General features: G+C 42.1%; 1 protein-coding gene across 1 annotated transcript in view; it reads left to right on the top strand.

Annotated features, from left to right (window-relative positions):
• The window catches only part of ptpn9a (protein tyrosine phosphatase non-receptor type 9a), a 46,879-nt gene extending 20,627 nt beyond the window's left edge, over positions 1–26,252 (top strand). Inside the window, exons 3-13 of the mRNA XM_055934907.1 lie at positions 949–1,038; positions 12,070–12,194; positions 12,812–12,917; positions 13,061–13,171; positions 14,695–15,011; positions 15,433–15,520; positions 18,304–18,373; positions 20,180–20,258; positions 20,453–20,603; positions 20,864–21,071; positions 21,451–26,252. Coding sequence (XP_055790882.1) covers positions 949–1,038; positions 12,070–12,194; positions 12,812–12,917; positions 13,061–13,171; positions 14,695–15,011; positions 15,433–15,520; positions 18,304–18,373; positions 20,180–20,258; positions 20,453–20,603; positions 20,864–21,071; positions 21,451–21,641 — 1,536 coding nt within the window. The 3' untranslated portion in view covers positions 21,642–26,252. The remainder of the gene's footprint in view (positions 1–948; positions 1,039–12,069; positions 12,195–12,811; positions 12,918–13,060; positions 13,172–14,694; positions 15,012–15,432; positions 15,521–18,303; positions 18,374–20,179; positions 20,259–20,452; positions 20,604–20,863; positions 21,072–21,450) is intronic.
• Positions 26,253–26,384: the final 132 nt, after the last annotated feature.

Genomic DNA, 26,384 nt, shown 5'->3' with positions numbered 1-26,384 from the left:
CATTTGTACTCACTGGTAGTGTGCTTTGTGCACTCTCACTAAATATTGAATGCTACTTTGCCCCTTAGGGCCACTAGTATATTGTCCCACATTTAATTATATGGTGACCCCCTCCTATAACTGTAAGCATGTTATGTAATACGTCATAGTCCTTTGTCCACGGGAATCCAATTGTTTGCCACGGTAGTCCATTGAAGCCTCTTGATCCGCGTGGAGCAAAGCGGGAGACGAGGCAAAGGCGCTCTAGTCACTTGGGCAGGTAGTTCTTTGGAACTGTTATTGTAGTGTAGCCTACAAGGTTTAATTCACAGCTTCCCACAGGTATTTATAGCTTATCTGCTTCTATATCACGGTATCTCTGTAATATGATACATCCTAGCACTGAAGCAGAACATCCTGAAGCTCATCTGTCCAAATGGTTTATTTTCCTTTCTCCTTCCTTTCATCTAAACTTCCCTGTAATCACATGACGAGTGAAAGCACACTTGCTGGTAGGCGTTATCTATATTATTGCCTTCATCCTTCCAGCCTTTGATCAGATCAGTACAGATTAAGGAAAGGCCAGTCACTGAAGAGTTCTGAGACACTGTCTGGGATGGGGAATGCAGTTCTGTTTGCATCCTCCAATATTTTGCTCTTGCCCAGCACCAACACGCCCAATTCAACAAATCAAGGTCTTAATTGAAGCCTGATTAGCTTATTTGAATCCGCTGGGCTGGAACAGAAGCAGACTTTTGCTCTGGATCGGCACAAACACACCTGATTGGACTAATAGTAGGGGCCTACATTGAAGATGTCGGTGGATTTGAATCAAGTGTGTTAGTGCTGGACTGGAACAAAAAGCACACACACATTGCAACCCGAACATCTGTGTAGTGGATGGATGTTGTACTGTAGGCCTCACAGGCCTGATGTTCCCTTAACATTTTTTTTTCTTCATGTTTCTAGGAGACCCGTCTGAAAGAGGGCATTGTCAAACTACAGCCCCAGGAGGAACCTCTGCGCTCAGAACTGCTCAGTGGAAAGTTCACTGTGCTGGTGAGTAATAGTTTTAATGTCACATATGTACAGTTAAATGCCTTTCTTAGAAGCTCTAACCCCAAAAATGCAGTAATCAATAACAATTTAATACTAAAAATGACACGGTAGAACAAACACACAAGATCTAAAAATAAGAACACTAAGTAAGCATACTACATACAGGGTCAGTTCCAGTACCATATTTACAATGTGCAGGGATACTGGATTGATAGGGGTAAGGTGACTAGGCATCAGGATATATGATTAACAGAGTAGCAGAGTAGCAGTGTTGGGCCCTGTGAGTGTGCATAGGGACGGTGAAAAATAAGAATGAAAATATAATATCAACTCCGATATTCTGTTAGCTATTTAGCAGTCTTATGGCATGAGGATCGAAGCTGTTCAGGAGCTTGTTGGTGTCAGACTTGATACACCGGTACCACTTGCTAAGCAGAAGCAGATAGAACAGTCTATGGCTTGGGTGGTTAGAGTCTTTTTAATGATTTTCCAGGCCTTCCTTTCACACGGCCTAATTGTCCGCACCACCCTCTGTAGCGCCATGCGATCGAGGACAGTGCTGTTGTCATACCAAGTAGTGATGCAGCCAGTCAAGGTGCTCTCAATGGTACAGCTGTACAACTTTTTGAGGATTTTGAGAGCCCATGCCAAACCTTTTCAACCTCCTGAGTGGGAAGAGGCGCTGTCGCGCCTTCTTCACGACTGTGTGCATGTGTTGACCATTAAGTTCTTAGTGATTTGGACACAGAGTAACTTGAAGCTCGCAACGCGTTCCACTGCAGGCCCATCAATGGAGTTGTGCGTGGCCACGCAGTCGTGGGTGAACAGGGAGTACAGGAGGGGAATAAGCACACATCCCTGTTAACCAATTGTGTGTGCCAGCTTTGGCACCCCGTGTTTTCTCCTGCATCGTGCCTACTGAACACAACCCAGATGCTGAAAAAGATAAACACTATTACAACTCCAGGACTAGACATTAAATTGGCTATCCTCTGCCTAAGGAGCAGCTAGTAGATGTTTCCCTTCCTGTCACTCACTCCCCATTAGGAGGAAGCTCTCGTCAGGATGGGGAGACCGGCAGAGGAAATGCACTTTAACTTGTTTTTATTTTACAGCTTTGAGATTTCTGGAGCTGTATGAGCTTGGGGAGAGGGGGGGGGGGCATATGCATAACCATGGTAGCAATTAAAAGGGAACAGTTTAGAGATTATGGGACAATTCTTAGACTAAAGGTACACTGTTGATTTAATGTGCATTTTACATTTTTGCTGCATTTGTTAAATTACTCTGGATACATTCAGTAGTATGGTAAAATGCTTGGAATATTTGGGGTAGGTGCAATGACAAAAAAAGGGTTTGAGTGCGAGGTATAACTGGTGCTTCCAAGTGGCCACACACCTCAAGTGTGCACAGTTCCTAAGTAATTTCAATGCACTTTTACGACTCAGTCTTCAACTAAGGTTATTTAAAAAATATATTTAAAAAATCCCTGAAAAGCTTCTACCCGCAAGCCATAAGACTACTAAATAGTAGCTATTGGTTAAATAGTTAACTATCTGCATTGACAGACTCATCACATATGCTGCTACTACTTTTTATTGTCTATCCTGTTGTCTGGTCACTTTATCCCTACCTGGAGTGCCTTCAGAAATGATTTACACCCCCTTTCTCCACATTTTGGTGTTACAAAGTAGGATTACGTTTTTTTTCAATTTGTTTAACACTAATATACACTACATATACAAAAGTATATGCACATCCCTTCAAATTAGTGGATTTGGTGATTTCAGCCACACCTGTTGCTGACAGGTGTATACAATTTGAACACACAGCCATGCAATCTCCATAGACAAAAATTGTCAGTAGATTGGCCTTACTGAAGCGCTCTGACTTTCAATGTGGCACCGTCATAGGATGCCACCTGCCTCCTCCACGTCTCCTGATGTACTGGCATGTCTTCTGGTAGCGCCTCCATGCTCTGGACACTACGCTGACAGACACAGCAAACCTTCTTGCCACAGCTCACATTGATGTGCCATCCTGGATGAGCTACACTACCTGAGCCACTTGTGTGGGTTGTAGACTCCGTCTCATGCTACCACTAGAGTGAGAGCACCGCCAGCATTCAAAAGTGACCAAAACATCAGCCAGGAAGCATAGGAACTGAGAAGTGGTCTGTGGTCACCACCTGCAGAATCACTCCTTTATTGGGGGTGTCTTGCTAATTGCCTATAATTTCCACCTTTTGTCTATTCCATTTGCACAACAGCATGTGAAATTTATTGTCAATCAGTGTTGCTTCCTACGTGGACAGTTTGATTTCACAGAAGTGTGATTGACTTGGAGTTACATTGTGTTGTTTAAGTGTTCCCTTTATTTTTTTGAGCAGTGTATTTACCTCATGTTAGTCTCATTCCAAACATCGTAAATTGTTGGTTATCTGCACGAACCCAGTCTTCACTGAGTCATCCATACATCAACTGTCTTAAAATATTTATTTACTAAGTAATTCACAGAAATGCATAAACAAACAGTAGATAGTTACAAAGAAATAATAACGGCGTTTCCCTAGTGGGATAAACCGGTATTGCGGCTTGGTGGACAAAAAGGGAAGTGGGGGTCAACTGAGATGACACTACAAAGTTGATAATTATAACAATTGAAATGCTTATCCTTTGCACATGAATGCTCACTCATTCGGGAATAACTGCAATCAATATATATATTTACGCTCAGTGTGTCGTCGGGATCTCTGTTGAAAAGTTAGTTTCTGTTGGCGAGTCTGTCCGCTCTCGCTCTCGCTCTCTCTGCCGTGGTTAGAATGGATAGTTCAGAGTGACATTCATTCATGTCGTTATAGAATAGATGTTTCGGCAGTTGTCGGTCTTCGCGTTCAATGATACCGAATTCCTAGCTGCAGACTAGTAATTAATATAAAAGACTTGTTCTTATTCTGTCGGTATCGATAGTCGAAGAGTTAAAAGATTCAGGTTAAAAGATTCAGCCATCTACTCAAACCTTAGGTTTATGGTCTCCTCTCAACCCTTGGCCCTCGTTATCAAGGTAAGCTGATCTGGTGATAGAAAACCCAGGTAGGGGTTTTATTCGGAGGAGCAGTAAAAGGCTGTCTCATGACACTAGGTTCTAACTGTGCTCATGGGCGGTCCTCTGATTTAGTTAAACTCCAAAGGGAATTGGAGTTTCCTTCATAAAACAGTCCAAAATCACATTACACAATTTCACAAACAGTATCATCCTCACTCATTCATCTTATACAACAATTAGATGTAAACCTCATATCTGAGGCTATTATATAAACAGCGTTATGGTAATGTGGCCGTATTGTTTCACAAAATTGTACCAAACGGACCAGTTCGTAGCTGGATTCTTCACCGATCTTTTATACCTTCTCCAGAACATAAATGTTCAGACCTCAAGTTCTGTGAGTTGGAAGAAATTCATTTGTTCTCTCTATGAAAACTCCCTCTATACTGTGGCCATGAGGAGATGGGTCGTAAATTCCTGGAGGAGACTGAGGTCGCAGCAGCCTGAGTGTAGGAGACAGAGAGAGGGGGATGGTGCTCTCTGTACCCAAAGAGGGCAACGTCATGACACAACACTCACTACCAAGTTCCAAACTGCCTCTGGAAGCAACGTCAGCACAATAACTGTTTGTCGGGAGCTTCATGAAATGGGTTTCCATGGCCGAGCAGCCGCACACAAGCCTAAGATCACCATGCCAATGCCAAGCGTCGACTGGAGTGGTGTAACGTTCTCCACCATTGGACTCTGGAGCAGTGGAATTCTCTGGAGTGATGAATCACGCTTCACCATCTGACAGTCCGACGGACTAATCTGGGTTTGGTAGATGCCAGGAGAAAGCTACCTGTCCGACTGCGTAGTGCCAAATGTAAAGTTTGGTGGAGGAGCAATAATGGTCAGGGCTGTTATATGGTTCGGGCTAGTCCCCTTGTTCCAGTGAAGGGAAATTTTAACACTACAGCATACAATGACATGCTAGATGATTCTGTGCTTCCAACTTTGTGGCAACAGTTTGGGGAAGGCCCTTTCCCGTTTCAGCATGACAATGCTCCCGTGTCCATACAGAAATGGTTTGTCGATCGGTGTGTAAAATATTGACTGGCGTGCAGAGCCCTGACCTCAACCCCAACTTACACCTTTGGGATGAATTGGAATGCCGATTGCAAGCCAGGCCTAATCGCCAAAAATCAATGCCCAACCTCCCTAATGCTCTTGTGGCTGAATGGAAGCAAGTCCCAGCAGCAATGTTCCAACATCTAGTGGTAAGCCTTCCCAGAAGCGTGGAGGCTGTTATAGAAGAAAAGTAGGGACCATATTAATGCCCATGATTTTGGAATGAGATGTTTGAGGAGCAGGTGTCCACATACACTACATGACCAAAAGTATCTTGATTAGATAAGCATTCAACCCCCTGAGACAATACATGTTAGAATCAATTACAGCTGTGAGTCCTTCTGGATAAGTCTCTAATAGCTTTACACACCTGAATTGTACAATATTTTAACATTCTTTAAGCTTTGTCAAGTTGGTTGTTAATCATTGCTAGACAGACATTTTCAAGTCTTGCCATAGATTTTAAGATGATTTTTAAGTCAACTGTAATTAGGCAACTCAGGAACTTTCAATGTCGTCTTGGTAAGCAACTCCAGTGTGTGTTATGTTATTGTCCAGCTGAAAGGTGAATTTGTCTCCCAGTTTCTGTTGGAAAGCAGACTGAACAAGATTTTTCTTCTAGGATTTTGCATGTGCTTATCTGTTTATTTTTATTATTTAAACTCCCTAATCCTTGCCGATGATAAGCATACCTATGATGCAGCCACAACTATGCTTGAAAATATGAGTGGTACTCAGTGTTGTGTTGGCTTTGCCCCAGACACTTTATTCAGGACATGGTTAATTTCATTGCCACTTTTTTTTGGGAAGTTTTACTTTAGTGCGTTATTGCAGACAGGATGAATGTTTTGGAATATTTTTATATTCCTTCTAACTTATTTTCACTTTTTTTTAAAAGTCACCATTGTCCTCATGGTGAAATCCCTAAACAATTTCCATCCTCTCCGGCAACTGCGATAGGAAGGAATTTTATCTTTAGTGACTGAGTGTATTGATACACCATCCAAAATGTAATTACTAACTTCACCATGCTTTTTATTTAATTTTTACCCATCTACCAATAGGTTCCCTTTGTGACGAATTGGCAAACCTCCCAGGTCTTTGTGGCTGAATCTGTCTTGAAATTCATTGCTCGACTGCGAGACCTTAAAATTATCTGTATGTGTCTGGTACAGAGATGAGGTAGTCATAAAAAAAATCATTTTAAACACTTACTATTAGTCCATGCAACTTATTATGTGTATTGTTAAGCACATTTTTACTCTTGAACTTATGTACAGTTGAAGTTTAAGTTTACATACACATTTAAACTCAGTTTTCACAATTTTTGAAATTTAATCAGAGTAAAAATTACCGGTCTTAGGCCAGTTAGGATCACCACTTTATTTTAAGAATGTGAATTGTCAGAATAATAGTAGAGCTTTTATTTCTTTCATCAAATTCCCAGTGGGTCAGAAATTTACATAAACAATTAGTATTTGGTAGCATGCCTTTAAATTGCTTAACTTGAGTCAAATGTTTCGGGTAGCCTTCCACAAGCTTCCCACAATAAGTTGGGTGAATTTTGGCCCATTCCTCCTGACAGAGCTGGTGTAACTGAGTCAGGTTTGTAGGCCTCCTTGCTCGCGCACACTTTTTCAGTTCTTTTTCAGGCTTTGTGATAGCCACTCCAATACCTTGAATTTGTTGTCCTTAAGCCATTTTGCCACAACTTTGGAAGTATGAGTGGGGTCATTGTCCATTTGGAAGACCCATTTGCAACCAAGCTTCAACTTCCTGACTGTTGTTTCAATATATCCACCTAATTTTCCTGCCTCCTGATGCTATCTATTTTGTGAAGTGCACCAGTCCCTCCTGCAGCAAAGCACCCCCACAACATGATGCTGCCACACCTGTGCTTCACGGTTGGGATGGTGTTCTTCGACTTGCAAGCATCCCCCTTTTTCCTCCAAACATAACGATGATCATTATTATAAAAACAGTTTTATTTTTGTTTCATCAGACCAGAGGACATTTCTCCAAAAAGTACAATCTTTGTTCCCATATGCAGTTGCAAACCGTAGTCTGGCTTTTTTATGGTGGTTTTGGAGCAGTGGCTTCTTCCTTGTTGAGCGGCCTTTCCGGTTCTGTCGATATAGAACTAGTTTTACTGTGGATATAGATACTATGGTACCTGTCTCCTCCAGCATCTTCACAAGGTCCTTTGCTGCTGTTCTGGGATTGATTTGCACTTTTCGCACCAAAGTACGTTCATCTCTAGGAGACAGAACGCGTCTTCTTCCTGAGCAGTATGACGGCTGCGTGGTCCCATGGTGTTTATACTTGCGTACTATTGTTTGTACAGATGAACATGGTACCTTCAGGTGTTTGGAAATTGCTCCCAAGGATGAACCAGACTTGTGGAGGTCTACATTTGTTGTCTGAGGTCTTGGCTGATTTTCTTTTGATTTTCCCATGATGTCAAGCAGAGGCACTGAGTTTGAAGGTAGGCCTTGAAATACATCCACAGGTGCACCTCCATTTGACTCAAATTTTCTGGAATTTCCCAAGCTGTTTAAAGGCACAGTCAACTTCTGACCCACTGGTATTGTGATACAGTGAAATAATCTGTCTGTAAACAATTGTTGGAAAAATTACTTGTCATGCACAAAGTAGATGTCCTAACCGACTTGCCAAAACTATAGTTTGTTAACAAGAAATTTTTGGAGTGGTTGAAAAACGAGTTTTAATGACTCCAACCTAAGTGTATGTAAACTTATGATTTCGACTGTATTATCACTTGTGAATGATGCCCAGCATGTGCAGTAAGGCAAGAAACGGTGCATGCCTTTTTTCTGTGACTTTTTAAAAAATCAGTTACTCACCCCATGTGGCCTAGCCCATAGGCCTACATGTTTTGTATCACAACTAAAGTTGCCAAATATCTTTACGTTTAATCCGCTTTACAACCAGTGTAGAGCCTAACTGGCATACATAGGTGGCATGTGAGTTTCAAGTTTGGGTAAGAATTTTCACCATAATTGCACATTGGTAATAAAGCGATACATGCTTTATCGCATTTGCAGTCACTTTTGAGAAGTGCTTTCTCCCTAGCCTACTGCAGTGTGCGCATTGCTACTCTTATAATGTGAAGAAATAGCCTAATAGTTTATCAACAATTTTAAGCTAAATGGTTCTGATCTGTTGTATCAGCCTCATTTGCTTTTTTAAAAAGTTTTTTGATGCGAGTGTTTATTAATTTGGGATCTCACATCCCACAAATGTCCCGGAGTATGGTTGGAATATTTATTTGTTGCACAGAAGGAGAAGTTGACCAATAGAATAGGTTAACTTTTGTACTATGGGGATAGTAGGTTGACGTAGGTGTTCGTTGGGCCTACTCATTTTGTTGGCAGACAAAGTAGGCAAAATGTGGACAGTTCTTAAATATGCGCCTCCAAATTCGATGAGGGATTCGCGCAGTTGCGTCCCCGACATGTCGGTCTTCACTTGTAGTATACTACTTAGCTGAGATGTCTGGGAGAAGGACCCGATCACTTGACAGTCATTGGCTAATAATAATTGAGATATCTGAGAGGGCCTTTTGAGTGAGAGGTGCTTCGGCGTATGGTAGCCAGGAGAAGGGAATTATAATTATTATATTCAGCCCAAGAGCACAATACACTTTGGGTTGCAGAAGTTATGGATTTTTTTAGGGGGCTTTACAGCCACACAAGGAGGAAGCCACCGGGAAATATAAGGCCTGGTTAGAATATTAAGTGCTTGTCAAATTGTGAAGGCGAGACTGAAGTGTATGCAGCCTGCACAAAAAAACAAATCGGAGCTCATGCCTTTCATGTATTTTTTTTCTCCCTTTTCTAATTATCATTAGTCGCATCATGCAACCTTAAAATGTATTAAAAATCAAAACATGTAGCCAAACGTTTGTATCGCAACTAAAGTTGCATAAATAACTCAATTTAAGCATATAGGCTGACTTGTTTCTTTGTTAACCGCTCTACAGAGTAGCCGTTTGTGCGCACTTCCTTGGAAATCGTTTGGCGAAAACATCTTTTCTATTTTATTCATCTTTTTACAATTGTATTCTTCATACTATTAAAAAAAAATCACGGAATTCTAAGCGAATCTAGTCTGCTAAATGAATTGGTGTAGCCCACAGGCATTATGGCATAGCCATATCAGTAGTATTCTGTTCTTCTAAAATAGACTACATTTTCTTCATATCCTGTTTCTTTAGACGTGTCTAAAATAAATAATGGATTTATTGTGGCGGTATAGGCTATATTAAATGCATATATTCAACTTTTTAAAATGGCTGTAGATGTTCAAAATGTCTCCGTGGCTTGTCGGCTATGTGTGGAAGCCAAGACGTGTTTGTTAATTAACGATCAATTACCGTGAGACCAGCAGTTATTTGCTTGACAATCACCAGCTGACACAATTTCATGACCGCTACAGCCCTAGTCATGAGATAAGCATGGTCCGGTGCAAATTTTCTTCACAAAACAAACGGGCTCATTCTGTTCAGGACATCTCGGGGTATAACACAATGTGATCTTGTACATCAAACATGGCGATCATAAATGTTGAGGCTGTACAATTCGTTGGGACATGGACTCTACAAGATGTCGGAAGTGTTCCACAAGAATGCTGGCCCATGTTGACTCATGCTTCCCACAGTTGTGAAGTTAGCTGGGTGTACTTTGGGTGGTAGACCATTCTTGATACACACGGGAAACTGTTGAGAATGGAAAAACCCAGCAGCATTGCTGTTCTTGACACAACAGTGCACCTGGCACCTACTACCATACTCTGTTCAAAGGCACTTAAATATTTTGTCTTGCCCATTCACTTAAAAATCATTCTTTAACCTGTATCCCCCATTCATCTACACTGATTTGAAGTGGATTTAACAAGTTACTTCAATAAGGGATCATAGCTTTCACCTGGTCAGTTGATGTCATGGAAAGAGCAGCTGTCCTTAATGTAATTTACACTGAGTGTAAATTACATTAGTTTTGATATGGAAATGTGAGGTGCACATTTGGACTCATGGGTGTTTGGCTTGCTTGTATGACATCAATGCGGTATTATAATCCTCAACATCTCATCTTTCAAAACACATTGAGTCCTTGTAAGTTACAGCATTTCCCTCACTCAAGCAATATTTTTTTTTTTGCAAAAGCTGCCAAATTAGTGGGAAAATGGGGGCAACTTCTAGTCGCGTGTGGTGGTCCAAGTCAGAACGGCTGTCAGTCAAAATCCTTACAGAGCTGTGAAGTGGAGTCCCTGAGATCATGTTACTGTCAGGCAACTGGTTTCAATTTAGGCACTTATCAGTGTGCAAATTTGACATTTTCAACCCATTTACGGGTATGAGTGTAAAAGGCTGCTAGTAGTACTACTAGTAATATACATTGGGTGTTGAATTCAAAATGGTATTTTACAGTCATTCAGAATTGTGAATGATAATGGTAAGCTGTGTAGAGTTTCAGCAAGAATGTTGTGGGGAGGGGGGGGGGGGGTGTAAGATATCAGCATGTTGGTAGTCTTTAGAAGACTGTTGGAATGGGTTAATAATAACTCAATAGTTCAAATAGAGAAGTCAGGGTCCTTCCATGTAGTTTGTCTTGGACTGGGATCAAGTGTGGTAGTGAAGGGTCCCTCCCTCTCTCCCTGCCCTCCTTGCCTGGAAATCTGAGTCAGTCAGCAGGGCTAGAGCTATGACAGCTGATTGTCACCGATCCCTCTTCTCTCCCCCCTCCCTTCCCATTGTCACGCCACTGCCAGTCTGCTGCATCGATTTGAGACAACCTCCTTCCTCACAGAAAGAACACTTCCACCACTTCAGCACTGGCCCTCTGTCTGTATCCTGTCAGGTATTTTTAGTCATAAGACACATTTTCCCTCAAATAACAGGAGTGTCCAGGGCACGTATTCATTAAGCGCCTCGGAGGAGTGCTGATCTAGGATTAGGTCTTCCACGTAATCTTATTCATTATAATCTAAAATGTCAAACATCTTATTCAGCACTCCCACTCTTAAGACACTTTATGAATGTGGGCCCTGATAAAGGGGTAAATAAATTTGTCAAAATAGTCACTTGATCTGCTTTTTGGATGCTGGGGTGAGTGTAAATTGTGGTATTGTATGCTCTTCACTGTTGCGGTTCAGACTAGACTATTCAGTTGAAATTCTGTCGTTTTGAATAGGTCACACAGTTGCGCAAGAACAATGTATTGTCATTGATACTCCAGTAACCTGGTAACATGTTTTAATTGAACGGGGCCTTTGTTTTAACAATAGTTCCTCTTAAGTGCAATGTCCCATTTCATACTGGTAGTTTCATACAATTCACTCCTTCAGAGATGTGAGGCAGCGCCCATTTTAAATCTGACTGAACCCAGGTGCTTCCACGTGGCCAAAGCTCTCATTGCTTCTCATGGTCATGTCTACTCTGCCACCTTGTGGTCAACCTGAACCCAGACCCCCATTTTGGATACTTGGACCTGCAAGCTGCTGCTCTGTCCCATGTATTTGATGATTGCATGTTGGATCCAGTGTGCAACTAGTTCTGTATGTACTTCTACTGTCAACTGTATGGACGTCTGTCAGAATACCACTTACAATTCCCTGTATTTAGATCAACAGAAAAAAAATTGAAGTTAATACTAAATGAAATTTACAATCACTTTTTAACAATGTTTTAAAAGACTTCTGGTTTGTGCTGCTTATTCTATTCCTTTGCTCAACTAAGGTGCTGTATAGAATCTTATTTGAATATTAGGATGTTGGCATCTGTGCCCCGCAGTGCAGCTAAGATGCACACCCTAATCGCTCCTTACTTTGACCCCTGTCTCTGTTCTGTTCTACCAGAGTGTGCGAGACCCTTCAGGCGCCTCCATAGCCTTGTACACGGCCAAGCTCCACCACCCCAACAAGACAGGCAACCATGTTGTCCTGCAAGCTCTTTTCTACCTCCTGGACCAGGCTGTGGAGAGGTGAGAACAGAGATTTGTTTGTGTGTGTGTATCGTATAGCAGACATTTTTACGTATGGGTGGTCCTGGGAATCTCACCCACGATCATGGGGTTCCAAGCGCCATGTTCTACCAACTTAGCTACGGAGGACCAGTATTAGCCTATTATCTATTCTGTTCAGTTATGTGGATGAGACTCCGGCTTAAATGACATGATCAATTTCCTTTAATTTAAAATCAAGACCATTGGGTGGAAAAAAACGGACAAATTGGACCAAATACCAGGTCATTAAAGATTAATAAATATATTTTTTGTATATATATTTTTTACGCCACTAATTATGTGCACCAATGGCATTCATTATAGTACATTATGCATAGCACACGGAATTATACATCTGCTTATAATGTATTAAGAAGGTATTACTCAAGGGTTTTTCTTAATATTATTCTTAATATTCTTAATAATATTTTTTTTTTTTACTATTTTCTAATAGTGAAGACATCAACTATGAAATACTACATGATACCATATGTGTTAACCAAAAAAAGTGTTAAACAAATCAAAATATATTTGAGATTCTTCAAATAGCCACCCTTTGCCTTGATGACAGCTTTGCACACTCTCTTTCCCTCCAGCTTTGAAACTCAAAGAAACGGCCTGGTGTTCATTTACGACATGGCGGGCTCCAACTACACCAACTTTGAGCTGGACCTCAGCAAGAAGATCCTCAACTTACTCAAGGTTAGAAAGTACTGAGCCAGCATATTGTAGTAGTGTATCAATATCTGTTCACCAGGCTAATATGTTGACAGAAAATGTATGTTTATGAAAAAGTGGCCAGGATTGCAAAACCGTTCCAAAATTGCAGCTCTGCTCTCCACCAGGGGGCGTTCCCTGCCAGGCTGAAGAAAGTGTTGATAGTGGGCGCCCCTGTCTGGTTCCGCGTGCCCTACAACCTGCTGAGCCTGCTGCTTAAGGAGAAACTCAGGGAGAGGGTGAGTGCAGTGGTATTATTCTCACTATGGGCAGTATCATATCTTCAGAAACGAGCACCAAGTCCAACTTTAACTATCAAGAAGGTTTGGAACATCAGTCACTGTCACACAGACTTCCTAAGTATATGTGGCCAATGCAGGAATCACACAACCCTGGTGTTGCTAGCACCATGCAAGCTGTGCCATCAGTTTCCATTTAAAACTGTGTTTTTTCAGATGCAGCATGATGGAGATATGTTCTGGCATGGCGCACTATCATAGGCTTAGCCTCACAGTGTAGAGCGAAGCATGGCCCCTGTGTCTCTAAAGACATTACACCAGTAACCCCTTTCACTCCCTGCTGTAGTTTAGGAACATCTCCTAGTAAGGAGCAGATAAACACACCTGGGGATGATCGTTATGATCCCTTCCAGTGTATAAAACCTGACGTTGGAAGGTGAACCGCTGTCCACCCCTGCATGTAATTGGTACACAAGGCACTTCCTCCGCTGTCATGATTGATGGATGCAAGGTGTCTCCACTGTGACCTCTACACAGGAAGTCAATCCCCTCAGGGAATGCGAATGTTTGGTATCAGGAATCCCCACTGCAGCGTCCAAAATGGCACCCTACGCCCTATATGGTGCACTACTTTTGATCAGAGCCCAATGGACCCTAGTCAAAAGTAGTGCCCTTTATTTGGAAAACGGTGCCATTTCACTAAACGGTAGATATGACAAATCTTTTGCGTGCCTCTTATAGATACAGCATGTACTGTATCTCTTAAAGCAGATTAGTTAAAGGCAGTAGGAGAGTGATTGGATTTTCCTCACCAGAACTAATAAGACAACTTGAGTTAGTCATTGATGATCTCGTTTTAACTTTAACCTGCATCTTTTGATAAACTGGAGAAGTGGAGAACTGGAGAAGGTCATGAGATTGAGTGCTTGGTGTTATCACCACAATCACATTTTTCATTGAGATGACATTTGTAGAATGGCTTTAATATGCAACATCAGAACTGGAATCCATTTATTATAAAATTATTTATTATTTTCCAGTTTCCCGAACTCGGTCCTGGGCCCCCCCAAGTGCACTTTTTCTAGCACAAACACAGCTGATTCAACTCATCAAGCTTTGATTATTTGAATCAGCTGTGTAGTGCTAGGGAAAGAAACAAAACGTGCACCCAGGGGAGACCCCAGAAATTAGTTCGCAAAACCCTGGTTTTATTTGTCGACTTACTATTTAAAAAATAATAATAATAATTGAGTCACATTTTCAATCTAATGTCTTGTCCCATGATGCATTTAATGGGAACGAAATCAACCTAATCCTATATTGTACAGAATCCATTGAACATCCTGAAGGCTGAAACCTACAGCTTACAAATCAGGATGTCCTAAAAAGGATTCCAGACTTGTATTGACACGTGGTCCAGTTGTAATGACGTGAGTGTGTTTCGAAACGGAGCAAGGAAGTTATTTGACTATGGTAGGTGAAGCCCTCACTCTCTCCTACATCCATCCCCTCTCCTCTCCCAGGTCCAGATGGTCAAAATGTCTGACCTCTGCCAGCACCTCCCACGGGACTGTCTCCCTGAGCACCTGGGGGGGCTGTTGCCCCTGGATGCCCACGGCTGGAACCAGCAGCTTCTGGCTGGGCAGAACGGCCGTGTGGACCCCGTGGATGAGCTGGTTGGCATCCCCCTGGAGGACTCGTCGGTCCACAACCCTGGGCCTGAGGCCATGCGTCTGCCTGAGCTCATGGCCCACCTGGGTAGTCTCCAGCGCTCAGGCATCCACCTGGAGTACGAGGAAATCCGCAAGGAGCAACCACCTGGAACATTCCATTGTGCCCTGTGAGTAGATGGATAGAAGCACTTATAAAGGTTTAGCTTTGGGTCAGTCTACATTTCCAGGCTTTTGAGCTGGACGGGGAGAAGCCTAGAGTTCTGGGCCCATATTCACAAAGCGTCTGAGTAGGAGCTGATCTAGGATCAATCTCTCCTGTCTGTGTAATCGTGTTCTTTATGATCTGAGGCAAAACTGATCATATACCAGCACTCCTACTCTGATTCTTTTGTGAGGCCCCTGAACCCTCACTGGGTTACAAATGAGAGGAGACTGTAGGTTTATCAATTAAACTTCCAAGGAAAGAAGTAAAGTGTCAAACTGGGTGGCAAAACTTTGCACCAGTCCCTTGGAGTAGGAACTTGATGTATTGTTTTATGATATTCATAAATCACCATTGGTTGATTTTGTGTCTGTCACTCTCTCCAGTACTGCATACAACCAGGAGAGGAATCGCTATGGGGATGTCCTGTGTCTTGACCAAACAAGAGTTCACCTGAAAACCAGAAGAAACGAGGTGTGTACTTCTCAAAGGTTAAATGACAACGTCATCATGCAGTTACATTTTACAGAATCATAGTACAAGAGATATCAGTAACACTTTCTAGGAACCACCTGTGCATAGTGCATACAGTGCCTTCACTAAGTATTCATACCCCTTGACTTATTCCACATTTTGTTACAGCCTGAATTCAAAATGTATTAAATTTTAAAAAATGTCCATCTACACACAATACCCCATAATGACTAAGTGAAAATATATTTTTTGAAATGTTTGCACATTTATTGAAAATGAAATACAGATATCTCATTTACATAAGTATTCACACCCCTGAGTCAATTCACACCCACACCAAGCCCCTTTGGTGGCAATTACAGATTTGAGTTGTCTTGGGTATGTCCGTATCAGCTTTGAACATCTGGATCTGGGGATTTCTCCCATTCTTCCTTGCAGATTGTCTCAAGCTCTGTTAAATTAGATGGGGAGTGAACAGCAATCTTCAAGTCTTTCCACAGATTTTCAAGTCTGGGCTTTGGCTAGGCCACTCAAGGACTCCCATTCTTGATCTGAAGCCATTCCAACGTTGCTTTGGCTGTATGCTTGGGGTCATTGTCCTGTTGGAATGTAAATCTTCTCCCTAGTCAAAGTTTGTTTGTGCTCTGAAGCAAGTTTTCATTGAGGATTTGCCTGTGTTTGGCTCCATTCATTGTTCCCTCTATCATAATCAGTCTCCCAGCATCCCCATAGCATGATGCTGCCACCACCGTGCTTAAAGTAGGGATGGTGTTTAATGGGTGATGCGCTGTGCCTGTTTTTCTCCAGACATAGCGCTTTGCATTCAGGCCAAAGAGTTAAGTTTGTCGGATTAGACCACAGAATCTTTTGCCTTATGCTTGGAGTCATTCGTGTGATTTTTGCAAAATCCAGGCGTGCTGTCATGTCCCTGTTCCTCAGGAGTGGCTTCGGTCTGCCACTCTCCCATAAAGCCCAGATTGGTAAAGTGCTGTAGAGCCTGTTCTCCTTTCGCAGCCAAGGAACTGTAATTCTGTCAGTGGTCATTGAGTTCTTGGTCACCTCCCTGACCAAGGTTCTTCTTGCCCGTTTGGTCAGACGGCCAGAGTCTGGCATCGTCTGGGTAGTGACATATATATTTTTCAATTTCCAAATGATGGAGACCACTGTGCTCCTGGAAACTTTAAACACTCTAGAAATTGTTTTATACCCTTGCCCGGATATATGCCTCATCACAATTCTATTTCGGAGATCTACGGACAGTTCCTTGGACCGCATGGTATAGTTTCTGCTCTGAATATGCACTATCAACTGTGGAACCTAATACACTTGAGTGTACAAAACATTAGGAGCACCTGCTCTTTCCATGACATGGACAGACCAGGTGAAAGCTATGATCCCTTATTGTCACCTGTTAAATCCACTTCAATCTGTGTAGATGAAGGGAAAGAGACCGGTTAAAGACGGATTTTTAAGCCTTGAGACATGGATTGTACATTTACATACATTTAGTCATTTAGCAGACGCTCTTATCCAGAGCGACTTACAGTAGAGTGCATACATTTTAATTACATTTTACATACTGAGACAAGTATATCCCTACCGGCCAAACCCTCCCTAACCCGGACGCTATGCCAATTGTGCGTCGCCCCACGGACCTCCCGGTTGCGGCCGGCTGCGACAGAGCCTGGGCGCGAACCCAGCCCAGCCTGGGCTTGAACCCAGAGACTCTGGTGGCACAGCTAGCACTGTGATGCAGTGCCCTAGACCACTGCGCCACCCGGGAGGTAGATAGATTGTGTATGTGATTTTTAAGCCTTGAGACATGGATTGTGTATGTGTGCCATTCAGAGGGTGAATGGGTAAGACTAAAGATTGAAGTGCCTTTGAAAGGGGTATAGTAGTAGGTGCCAGGTGCACTGTTTTATATCAAGAACTGCAACGCTGACGAGTTTCACGCTCAACCGTTTCCTGTGTGTAACAAAGCTCCACCACCCAAAGGACAGCCAGCCAACTTGACACAACTGTGGGACGCATTGGAGTCAACATGGGCCAGCATTCCTGTGGAATGCTTTCGACACCTTGTATAGTCCATGCCCGATGTATTGAGGCTGTTCTGAGGGCACAAGGGGGTGCAACTCAATATTAGGAAGGTGTTCAGTGTATAAATCATGTCCAAACAATTGATTTGGCCACAGGTGGACTCCAATCATGTTGTAGCGCTAGCTCTAGGATGATCAAAGGGAATTGGAGTGTCATAGCAAGGGGGTGTGAATACTTATGTAAAGTAGATATTTCTGTATTTCATTTTCAATAAATGTTCATTATGTAAATTAGATATTTGATTTTCAATATGTGCAAAAATTTCTAAACATGTTGTCACTTTGTCATTATGGGGTATTGTGTGTAGATGGGTGAGAATTATTATTTTTTTAATCAATTTTGAATTCATGCTGTAACACAACAAAATGTGGAATTAGTCAAAGGCTAGGAAAACTTTGAAGGCATTGCCTTTCATCAAGCAAAAAGTGCATTAGAAGACTTGCTGTTAGTATTCCTGTCTTTGTAAACGTGCCTACGCATTATATGTGGTTCCCAGAACTTGAAATATTAATTTAAATGATTCGATTAATCTTGAATATGTTATTAAGACACACAAATAACTGAGCTATATTTTCATATGTTTGTGTTTGTTTAATGTTATCTGAATTTCTACTGTACAGCTCTGATGTTATAAGACCCCTATTCTATCGTTGGCTGTGATAAAGTCCTGTTTTTTCCCACAGAGATCAGATTACATCAACGCCAGCTTCATGGACGGCTACAAACAGAAGAATGCGTACATCGGTACTCAAGGTACAAAGATGGCCGTCTATGATACCTGCTAGTTTCACCATCAGATACTTTTGCACTAATACATTTTTTTCATGGGATATTTATTAATTTGTAAGCGGTTCCTTTGGTTCTCAAACTATTGGTATTTTGGTAACACTAAAGTTGGCAGGTAAAATGCATTGATGTGGTGGATGCAAGACTTGTCATAAGCATTTATAACCCGCTGATTGACAAAATCATTTTGAGTCAGTTGAAAATGTGATACATAAAGACACATTTTAAATGTCCAGTGCAGTCAAAAATATGTTGTTGTTTTTTCTTGTTGGGGGTGGGGTAGAAATGTTGAAATGAGTTATTTCCTCACTGTCTAAATTTGCAAAAGCTACTCCTCTATCCTAGTTTATTTACTTTTCAGACTCCCTAGCTTTACATTTAAATTTTTGTAATTTAGCAGATGCTCTTATCCAGAGCGACTTAATTAGTGCATTCATCTTAAGATAGCTAGGTGGGACAACCACATATCAAAGTACATTTTTCCTCAAAGTAGCTATCAGCAGAGTCTGAGCTAGTGGTGGGGGGGGGGGGGGGGTCAAGTGTTAGTTCACAAAGGGGGGGCTGGTGCTGTGGGATTATTTAAGAAGAGGTAGGGTTTTAGGAAGACAGAGAAGAGCTTGGCCTGGGCTGAGCTGAGCACAAGCTGCCCTCCAGTAGTTGTGGGAGGGCCAAGAGACCAGAGGTGGCAGAATGGACTGCTCGGGTTGGGGTGTAGGGTTTGAGCATAGCTTGAAGATGGGGAGGGGCAGTTCCTCTTGCAGCTTCGTAGGCAAGTACCATGGTTTTGTTGTGGTGCAAGCTTCAAATGGAAGCCAGTGGAGTGTGCGGAAGAGCGGGTGACATGGGAGAACTTGGGAAGGTTGAACACCAGGCGGGCTGCAGCGTTCTGGATAAGCTGCAGGGGTTGAGGGGCTAGGTTTGGAGGAGAGGGAGACAGAAAAGGAAACAAGGTAGTTTGTGATCAGAGACCTGGAAGGGGGTTGCACTGAGACGTGTAGGTGAACAGCCTCTAGTCAAGTGTATTGCTTGCCTTGTGAGTGGGAGGGGACTGTGAAAGAGTGAGGTCAAAAGGAGGGGAAAGAGTGAGTTGGAAAGAAAGTAATCGAAGGCAGACGTCGGAAAGGTTGAAGTTGCCAGGGAGGGAGGAAGGAGAATCTCCACTTAGGAGAAATGATTAGCTCTGTGCCATGACTGCGATGTCCAGATGCTCTCGTACTATGAGAGAACATAGTCAGATGAAAAGAGAGAAGCGGTGTTCCATGTCTCCGTCAGGGCCAAAAAGTCAAGGGACTGAAGGGCAGCATAGGCTGAGATGAACTCTGCGTTCTTAATCGGCAGTTTCAAACGCTGCCATAAACTTTTTTTTCTGTGATTACTTGCGTCAAGAAACGTTATAAATGTAGGTCATTATCATTTCTACACATTTTCCATTTGGTTTTTGTCCTTTTTAAAGAATATTGAGGAATTCAGGAATTGGCGTAAGCAGCATGAGTCCATAGCCCCATCCTGCCTGGTGTCACGGTATAGGCTGGTGTTGCAATGATGTGGGGAATGTTGTCCTGGCACATGTTTGGTCCCTTCATGCCAATTGCGCAACCTTTCTATCCCCCTAAGAATTTAGGCTGTTCTGGAGGCAAAGGGGGGTCCGACCTGGTACTAGATCGATGTACCTAATAAACTGGACACAGTGTCAAACATACACAGGCCGTATGCTTTATGATGTCTTTATTAAAAGTAGCTCATTCCCTTCAATCTACCCTCTGCTGTCCATAGGACCACTGGAGAAAACCTATGGGGATTTCTGGAGGATGGTCTGGGAGCAAAACGTGCTAGTCGTTGTCATGACAACAAGGTAGTTCATCTTCTTACATATTTGTTTTACCCAGTGGGCATGATGTAGAAAATTGTTGTTAAATGAGTCATTGACATTTGGAAATGACTGTTGTGAACCAGACCCAAATACTGTAGGTTACAATGGGGCACTTCCTAGAGGTTCTAGAAAGATCTTCAATACCCTCATGGAGATAATCGATCTGTGTATTGCAGGGCGGACGAGGGAGGTCGGAAGAAGTGTGGTCAGTACTGGCCTCTGGAGGAAGGCGGCCAGGAGGTGTACGGTCACATGGCTGTGGTCAACCAGAGGGTGGACAATCACTCCCACTACAACCAGACCACCCTGGAGCTGCACAACATGGAGGTACAGTAGCAAGCTACACGTCTCAAGTGACCTCTGCTCCCTTTACCCAAGGAGAACGCATGCCTTCCCATTGCTGAATTTGTATTTTTTCCGAGGACAAAAATCTGAGATTATCTAGCTATAGCACACACAACCATCTCTTCTTAGACTGTTGCCTAATATCAAAACTTCCATCGAGTTTGAACGATTGCAAAACATTGGTGGTTGTTCACCCATTTTGAAGCTACATCTCATGGGCTGTGTGTGTCTGTCTGTACCAGAATTGTGAGCAGAGGCAGGTGACCCACTTCCAGTACCTGAGCTGGCCCGACTACGGCGTCCCCACCTCGGCCGTGACGCTCATTGACTTTCTGGGGGCCGTCAAGAGGCAGCAGAGGCGGTCAGTGAAGGCCATGGGGCCCCAGTGGAGGGGCCACCCCTTGGGACCCCCCATGGTGGTTCACTGCAGTGCTGGCATCGGCAGAACAGGTGAATTATTAATTCTCATTGACGACCACCACTCCTTTAGTCTATGCGTGTCAGACTCATTCTAGTCCTTGAGTCCCAAATAAAGACACTTAAAACATGATATGATAAAGGTTCATACAGGCTTATATCGAACTTAATTATCATCTTTCCTGCCAAAAATAAGCCCTGTGGTAAGATCGGTGTAAAGCACAGAATGACATAGAATCTCTATGGACAGTCATAGGTGTCATCTCAATTTCTCTAATAGGGATTCTATTTCTAAGGCCATCACCTTGGCTATAATGTATGGAGGCCATAGTGAACTAATGTTATTCCTGCATTTTCCCCACAACACATTTGTTGATAATGATGTCTCCCGCCTTCCCTCCCCTCACCCCAGGTACCTTCTGTGCCCTGGACATCTGTCTGTCCCAGCTGCAGGATGTGGGGACGCTCAACGTGTGTCAGACGGTGCGGCGGATGAGAACGCAGAGGGCCTTCACCATCCAGACCCCAGACCAGTACTACTTCTGCCACAACGCCATCCTGGAGCACGCTCAGAGACAGGGCCTGCTCTCAGGCAATCAGTGATGCCTGGGGGTCGCCTCGTATTTCTCACAGCCAATCTGTGATGCCCTGGGTGTTGTCGTAGCCTATCAGTGACCCTTCTCGCAACCAATCTGTGAATGCAGGGGACACTTTGTAGCCAATCAGCATGCCCACTTCTAGCGAATGCCATCACTTCCTCCCTTTTTAAGAGGCCTGTAAGACCAACTCATTCCTCCTTCTGACTCTGCCACTACTGACAGAGCCACAGTTGTGATGAAAAATGTTACATCGATAGTAAGACATAATAACATGCAAGACACAGCAACCTGGCAACAAATGTTGTCAGTTTTGTGTCTTCTGAGGAAGATTTTGAATCATTACGTGGCTGTTATCTGTGTTTATGCGAGTCTGTCGTTAGTGTTGTGACATACTGCACACATCATTCGCTTTGGTGTCTTGTGCGATCCAGATACTTAGCAGTAACCGATGACATGAACTTTGCGTTCAACATCCCTTTTAACAACCTGCCACATCTGTGACCAGTTCAGTGACCTTTGAGAAGGCTTTTTCTCTTGCTCTCTCCCTCTCTCCATCCTCTACCCGTGAAAGCAAAGAAGAATGGTATTGGAGAAGAAAGTAATAATAAGAATAGTTTTTTTTTTCAATGGTCTTTTGCCTCTTGGTATGGTCGTTGTGACCTTAGCGATGCAACTATACTTGGCATACAAGCGTTGAACCCCTCCTGGGACGACCCCCCCCCCCAACTTCTCCTGGGCCATTGAATCGAATGGCTACATGTAGAAGTTGCCCATGAGATGCAGGTGGACTTCTCATCTTACCCTACCCCCAATCCAAGCCTCAACCATTGAGAGTTAAAATGCATAGATGACCTTAAGTTCAACTTAAAGTAATACGACACATATTAATGTTTTTGTGAGCAGCTGATAAAGTTGCTATCTCAATGCATTTCCTGCAGATCGAATAATTAAGAGCTGGCCTCCTGACAACACATGAACCATCTGCCTTCATTCTGTTATTGTAAGTCATTCACATTGGCTGTTCAAACGTTCCTTGTGAAAATCTTGTAGTGATCGTGACATTAAATGTTTGGTCGCCGCTGCTTTCACTCAGTAGTTGTTCCGTATGCTTCAGTTGTGTCATGTACGTCTGAGACGCCTATGCGGCGATGGACCTGGTGTAGGAAGGCCATAACCCTGCTTCCGCTTTAAGACACCAGTCTTAGACCTCACCTCAGTAAAGTGCAATAGACTTTTATACACAGCCATGTTGAAGCACTTTGTGCTTTTAGAGATTACAGTTCTTGTGTTGGTAAAGTGCATTTAAGGCGAAATTACAATTTTATAGGAGATTGTATACATGTGATATACAGTGCCTTCAGAAAGTATTCACACTTACTTACTTGTTCCACATTTTGTTACAGCCTGAATTAAATAGATTTGTTTTCTCACCCATCTACACACAATACCTCATGACAAAGTGAAAACATGTTTATTTTTATTTTTTTTACATTTATTGAAAATGAAATACAGAAATCGAATTTACATAAGTATTCACACCTCTGAGTCAATACTTTGTAGAAGCATCTTTGGCGGTGATTACAGCTGTATGTTTTTTGGGGTAAGTCTAAGAGCTTTGCACACCTGGATTTTACAATCTTGGTAAGCAAACTCCAGTGTAGATGTGGCCTTATGTTTTAGGTAATTGTCCTGCTGAAAGGTGAATTTGTCTACCAGTGTCTGTTGGAAAGCAGAGTGAACCAGGTTTTTCTCTAGGATTTTTCATCTGCTTATAGCTGTATTCTGTTTTTAGCTTAAACTCCCTAGTCCTTGCCAATGACAAGCATACCCATAACATGATGCAGCCACCACCATGCTTGAAAATATGAAGTGCTACTCATTGATGTGTTGGATTTGCCCCAAACACAAAGTTTTGTATTCAGGAAAAAAGTGAATTTCTTTGCCACATTTACTTTAAGTGCCTTGTTGCAAACAAGATGCATGTTTTGGAATTTGCGTATCCTGTACGGGCTTCCTTTCACTCTGTCATTTAGATTAGTATTGGAAAAGGGAAAGGGGGATACCTAGTCAGTTGTACAACTGAATGCATTCAACTGAAATGTGTCTTCATTGTGGAGTAACTACAATGTTGTTCCATCCTCCGTTCTCATATTACAACCATTAAATTCTAACTGTTTTAAAACCACCTCTGGCCTCATGGTCAAATCCCTGAGCATTTTCCTTCCTCTCCAGCAATTGAATTAGGAAGCACGCCTGTATCTTTGTATTGACTGGGTGTATTGATACACCATCCAAAGCCTAATTAATATTTTCACCATGCTCAGAAGGATATTCAGTGTCTGCTTTTTACATTTTTTACACATCTACCAATCAGTGCCCTTTGCAAAGCATTGAAAACCCTGCCTGGTCTTTGTGGTTGAATCTGTGCTTGAAATGCACTACTCAATTGAAGGACCTTACAATTTATTATCTGTATGTGTGGGGTACAAAGATGGGGTACTCATTCAAAACTAATGTTAACCACTATTATTGAACACTGAATGATTCCATGCAACTTATGCGATTTGTAGCACATTTTTACTCCTGAACTTATTTTGGCTTGCCACAACAAAGGGGTTAAATACTTATTGACTCAAGACATTTCAGCTTTAAATGTTTTCACAACCAAAATTCCACTTTGACATTTGTGTGTAGATCAGTGACACAAATCTTAATTTAATCAATTTTTTAGGCTGTAAAAACAAAATGTGGAAAAAGTAAAGGGGTGTGAACTCTCTGAAGGTGTAGGTACAATTATAACTTCATTACTGTTGGTTGGACTTTTGACCTTAAAGTATTCAGACCACTTAACTTTTTCCACATTTTGTTAGCTTTATTCTGAGATATATAAAAACAAAATTAAATCCTCAATCTACACACAATACCCCATTATGACAAAGCAAAAACCGGATTTTAGACAATTTTTACAAATGTATAAAAAAAATTAAAAAACACTTATTTACATAAGTATTCAGACCCTTTGCTATGAGACTTGAAATTGAGCTCAGGTGCATCCTATTTCCATTGATCATCTTTGATGTTTCTACAACTTGGTTGGACATGATTTGGAAAGGCACACACTTGTCTAAAGTCCCACAGTTGACAGTGCATGTCAGAGCAAAAACTACGCCATGAGGTCAAAGGAATTGTCCGTAGAGCTCTGAGACAGGATTCTGCAGCATTGAAGTTCCCCAAGAACACAGTGGCCTCATTCTTAAATGGAAGAATTTTGGAAGCACGAAGACTCTTCCTAGAGCTGGCCGCCTAGCCAAACTGAGCAATCCAGGGAGAAGGGCCTTGATCAGGGAGGTGACCAAGAACCTTATGGTCACTCTGACAGAGCTCCAGTGTTCTTCTGTGGAGATGGGAGAACCTTCCATCTCTGCAGAACTCTACCAAGCAGGCCTTTATGGTAGTGGGCAGATGGAAGCCACTCCTCTGTAAAAGGAGACTAGTCAGGATCAAGGGAAAGATGAATAGAGCAAAGTACAGAGAAGATCCTTGATGAAAACCTGCTCCAGAGCGTTCGGGACCTCAGACTGGGGCTAAGGTTTACCTTCCAACAGGACAAAGACCCCAAGACAATGCAAGAGTGACTTCGGGACACTGAATGTCCTTGAGTGGCCCAGCAAGAACCTGGACTTGACCTGATCGAACATCTCTGGAGAGACCTGTAAATAGCTGTGCAGAGACACTCCCCATCCAACCTGACAGAGCTTGAGAGGATCTGCAGAAAATAATGGGAGAAACTCCCCAAATACAGGTGTGTCAATCTTGTAGTGTCATACCCAAGAAGACTCTGCTGTAATCGCTGCAAATGGTGCTTCAACAAAGTATTTAGTAAAGGGTCTGAATACTTAAGTAAATGTGATATTACACTTTTTTTTAAATAAATGAGCAAAAATGGCTAAACCTGTTTTTGTTTTGTCACTGTGGTGTATTGTTTAGATTGGGGGGGATGATTTAATCAAATTTAGAATAAGGCTGTAACAATGTGGAAAAAGTGAAGGTCTGAATACTTCCCGAATATAATCCATCTGAACCTGACATCTTGTCATGATTACACATAGAATATTACCGTTCCCATTGCTGTACAGTGCCTGCATCATTCCATGATATCTTATAGTTGGATGAAATAATGTGTTCTTTGCAACTGAATTCATATTGAATTTGCTTGAAGTGGAGCCTCATTTAAGTCCGCCATCCTTGTGCACTCTTAATTATTTTAGAATTATTACCTTCAATGACGGACACAAAGTGTGACCAATATTATTTTTCTATTGTATTCAACTTTTTCTTACAAGTATTCAGACTTTAAAAGTATCTACTTTAAATTATATTCCCAGTTGTAACATTTATTAGTATGATTGAGGACAACTGAATCAAACTATGCTGTATGAAAAGCCAACATTTGTCTATACATGTGCATTTGAAATGGTTCTGTCTTTATTACCCAATTTTTTTTGCCAAGTATTATGTTTTCCAATCGAAGGAGATTGGGATATGTCCAATAACCTTTCAAAGGAAGACCGAAACAGTGTATTCAGCATATTAAATGAAAAATGGTGATTCCCAATTGATTGTGTGCTTTTGTCCATATTTGAATCTGGTTTGTCTAGACTAATCATATTTCTGAAAAATGTAAGCTTGAAGAAAATGATTAATTTGGCTTTAATTATTTTTCTGTGACTTGATTACATTTCTTAGC

This window comes from Salvelinus fontinalis, chromosome 9 (assembly GCF_029448725.1).
Source record: "Salvelinus fontinalis isolate EN_2023a chromosome 9, ASM2944872v1, whole genome shotgun sequence".
Classification (NCBI taxonomy): domain Eukaryota; kingdom Metazoa; phylum Chordata; class Actinopteri; order Salmoniformes; family Salmonidae; genus Salvelinus; species Salvelinus fontinalis.
Note: the sequence above shows the minus strand (reverse complement) of the source record. Positions and strands in the feature narration are given on the sequence as shown.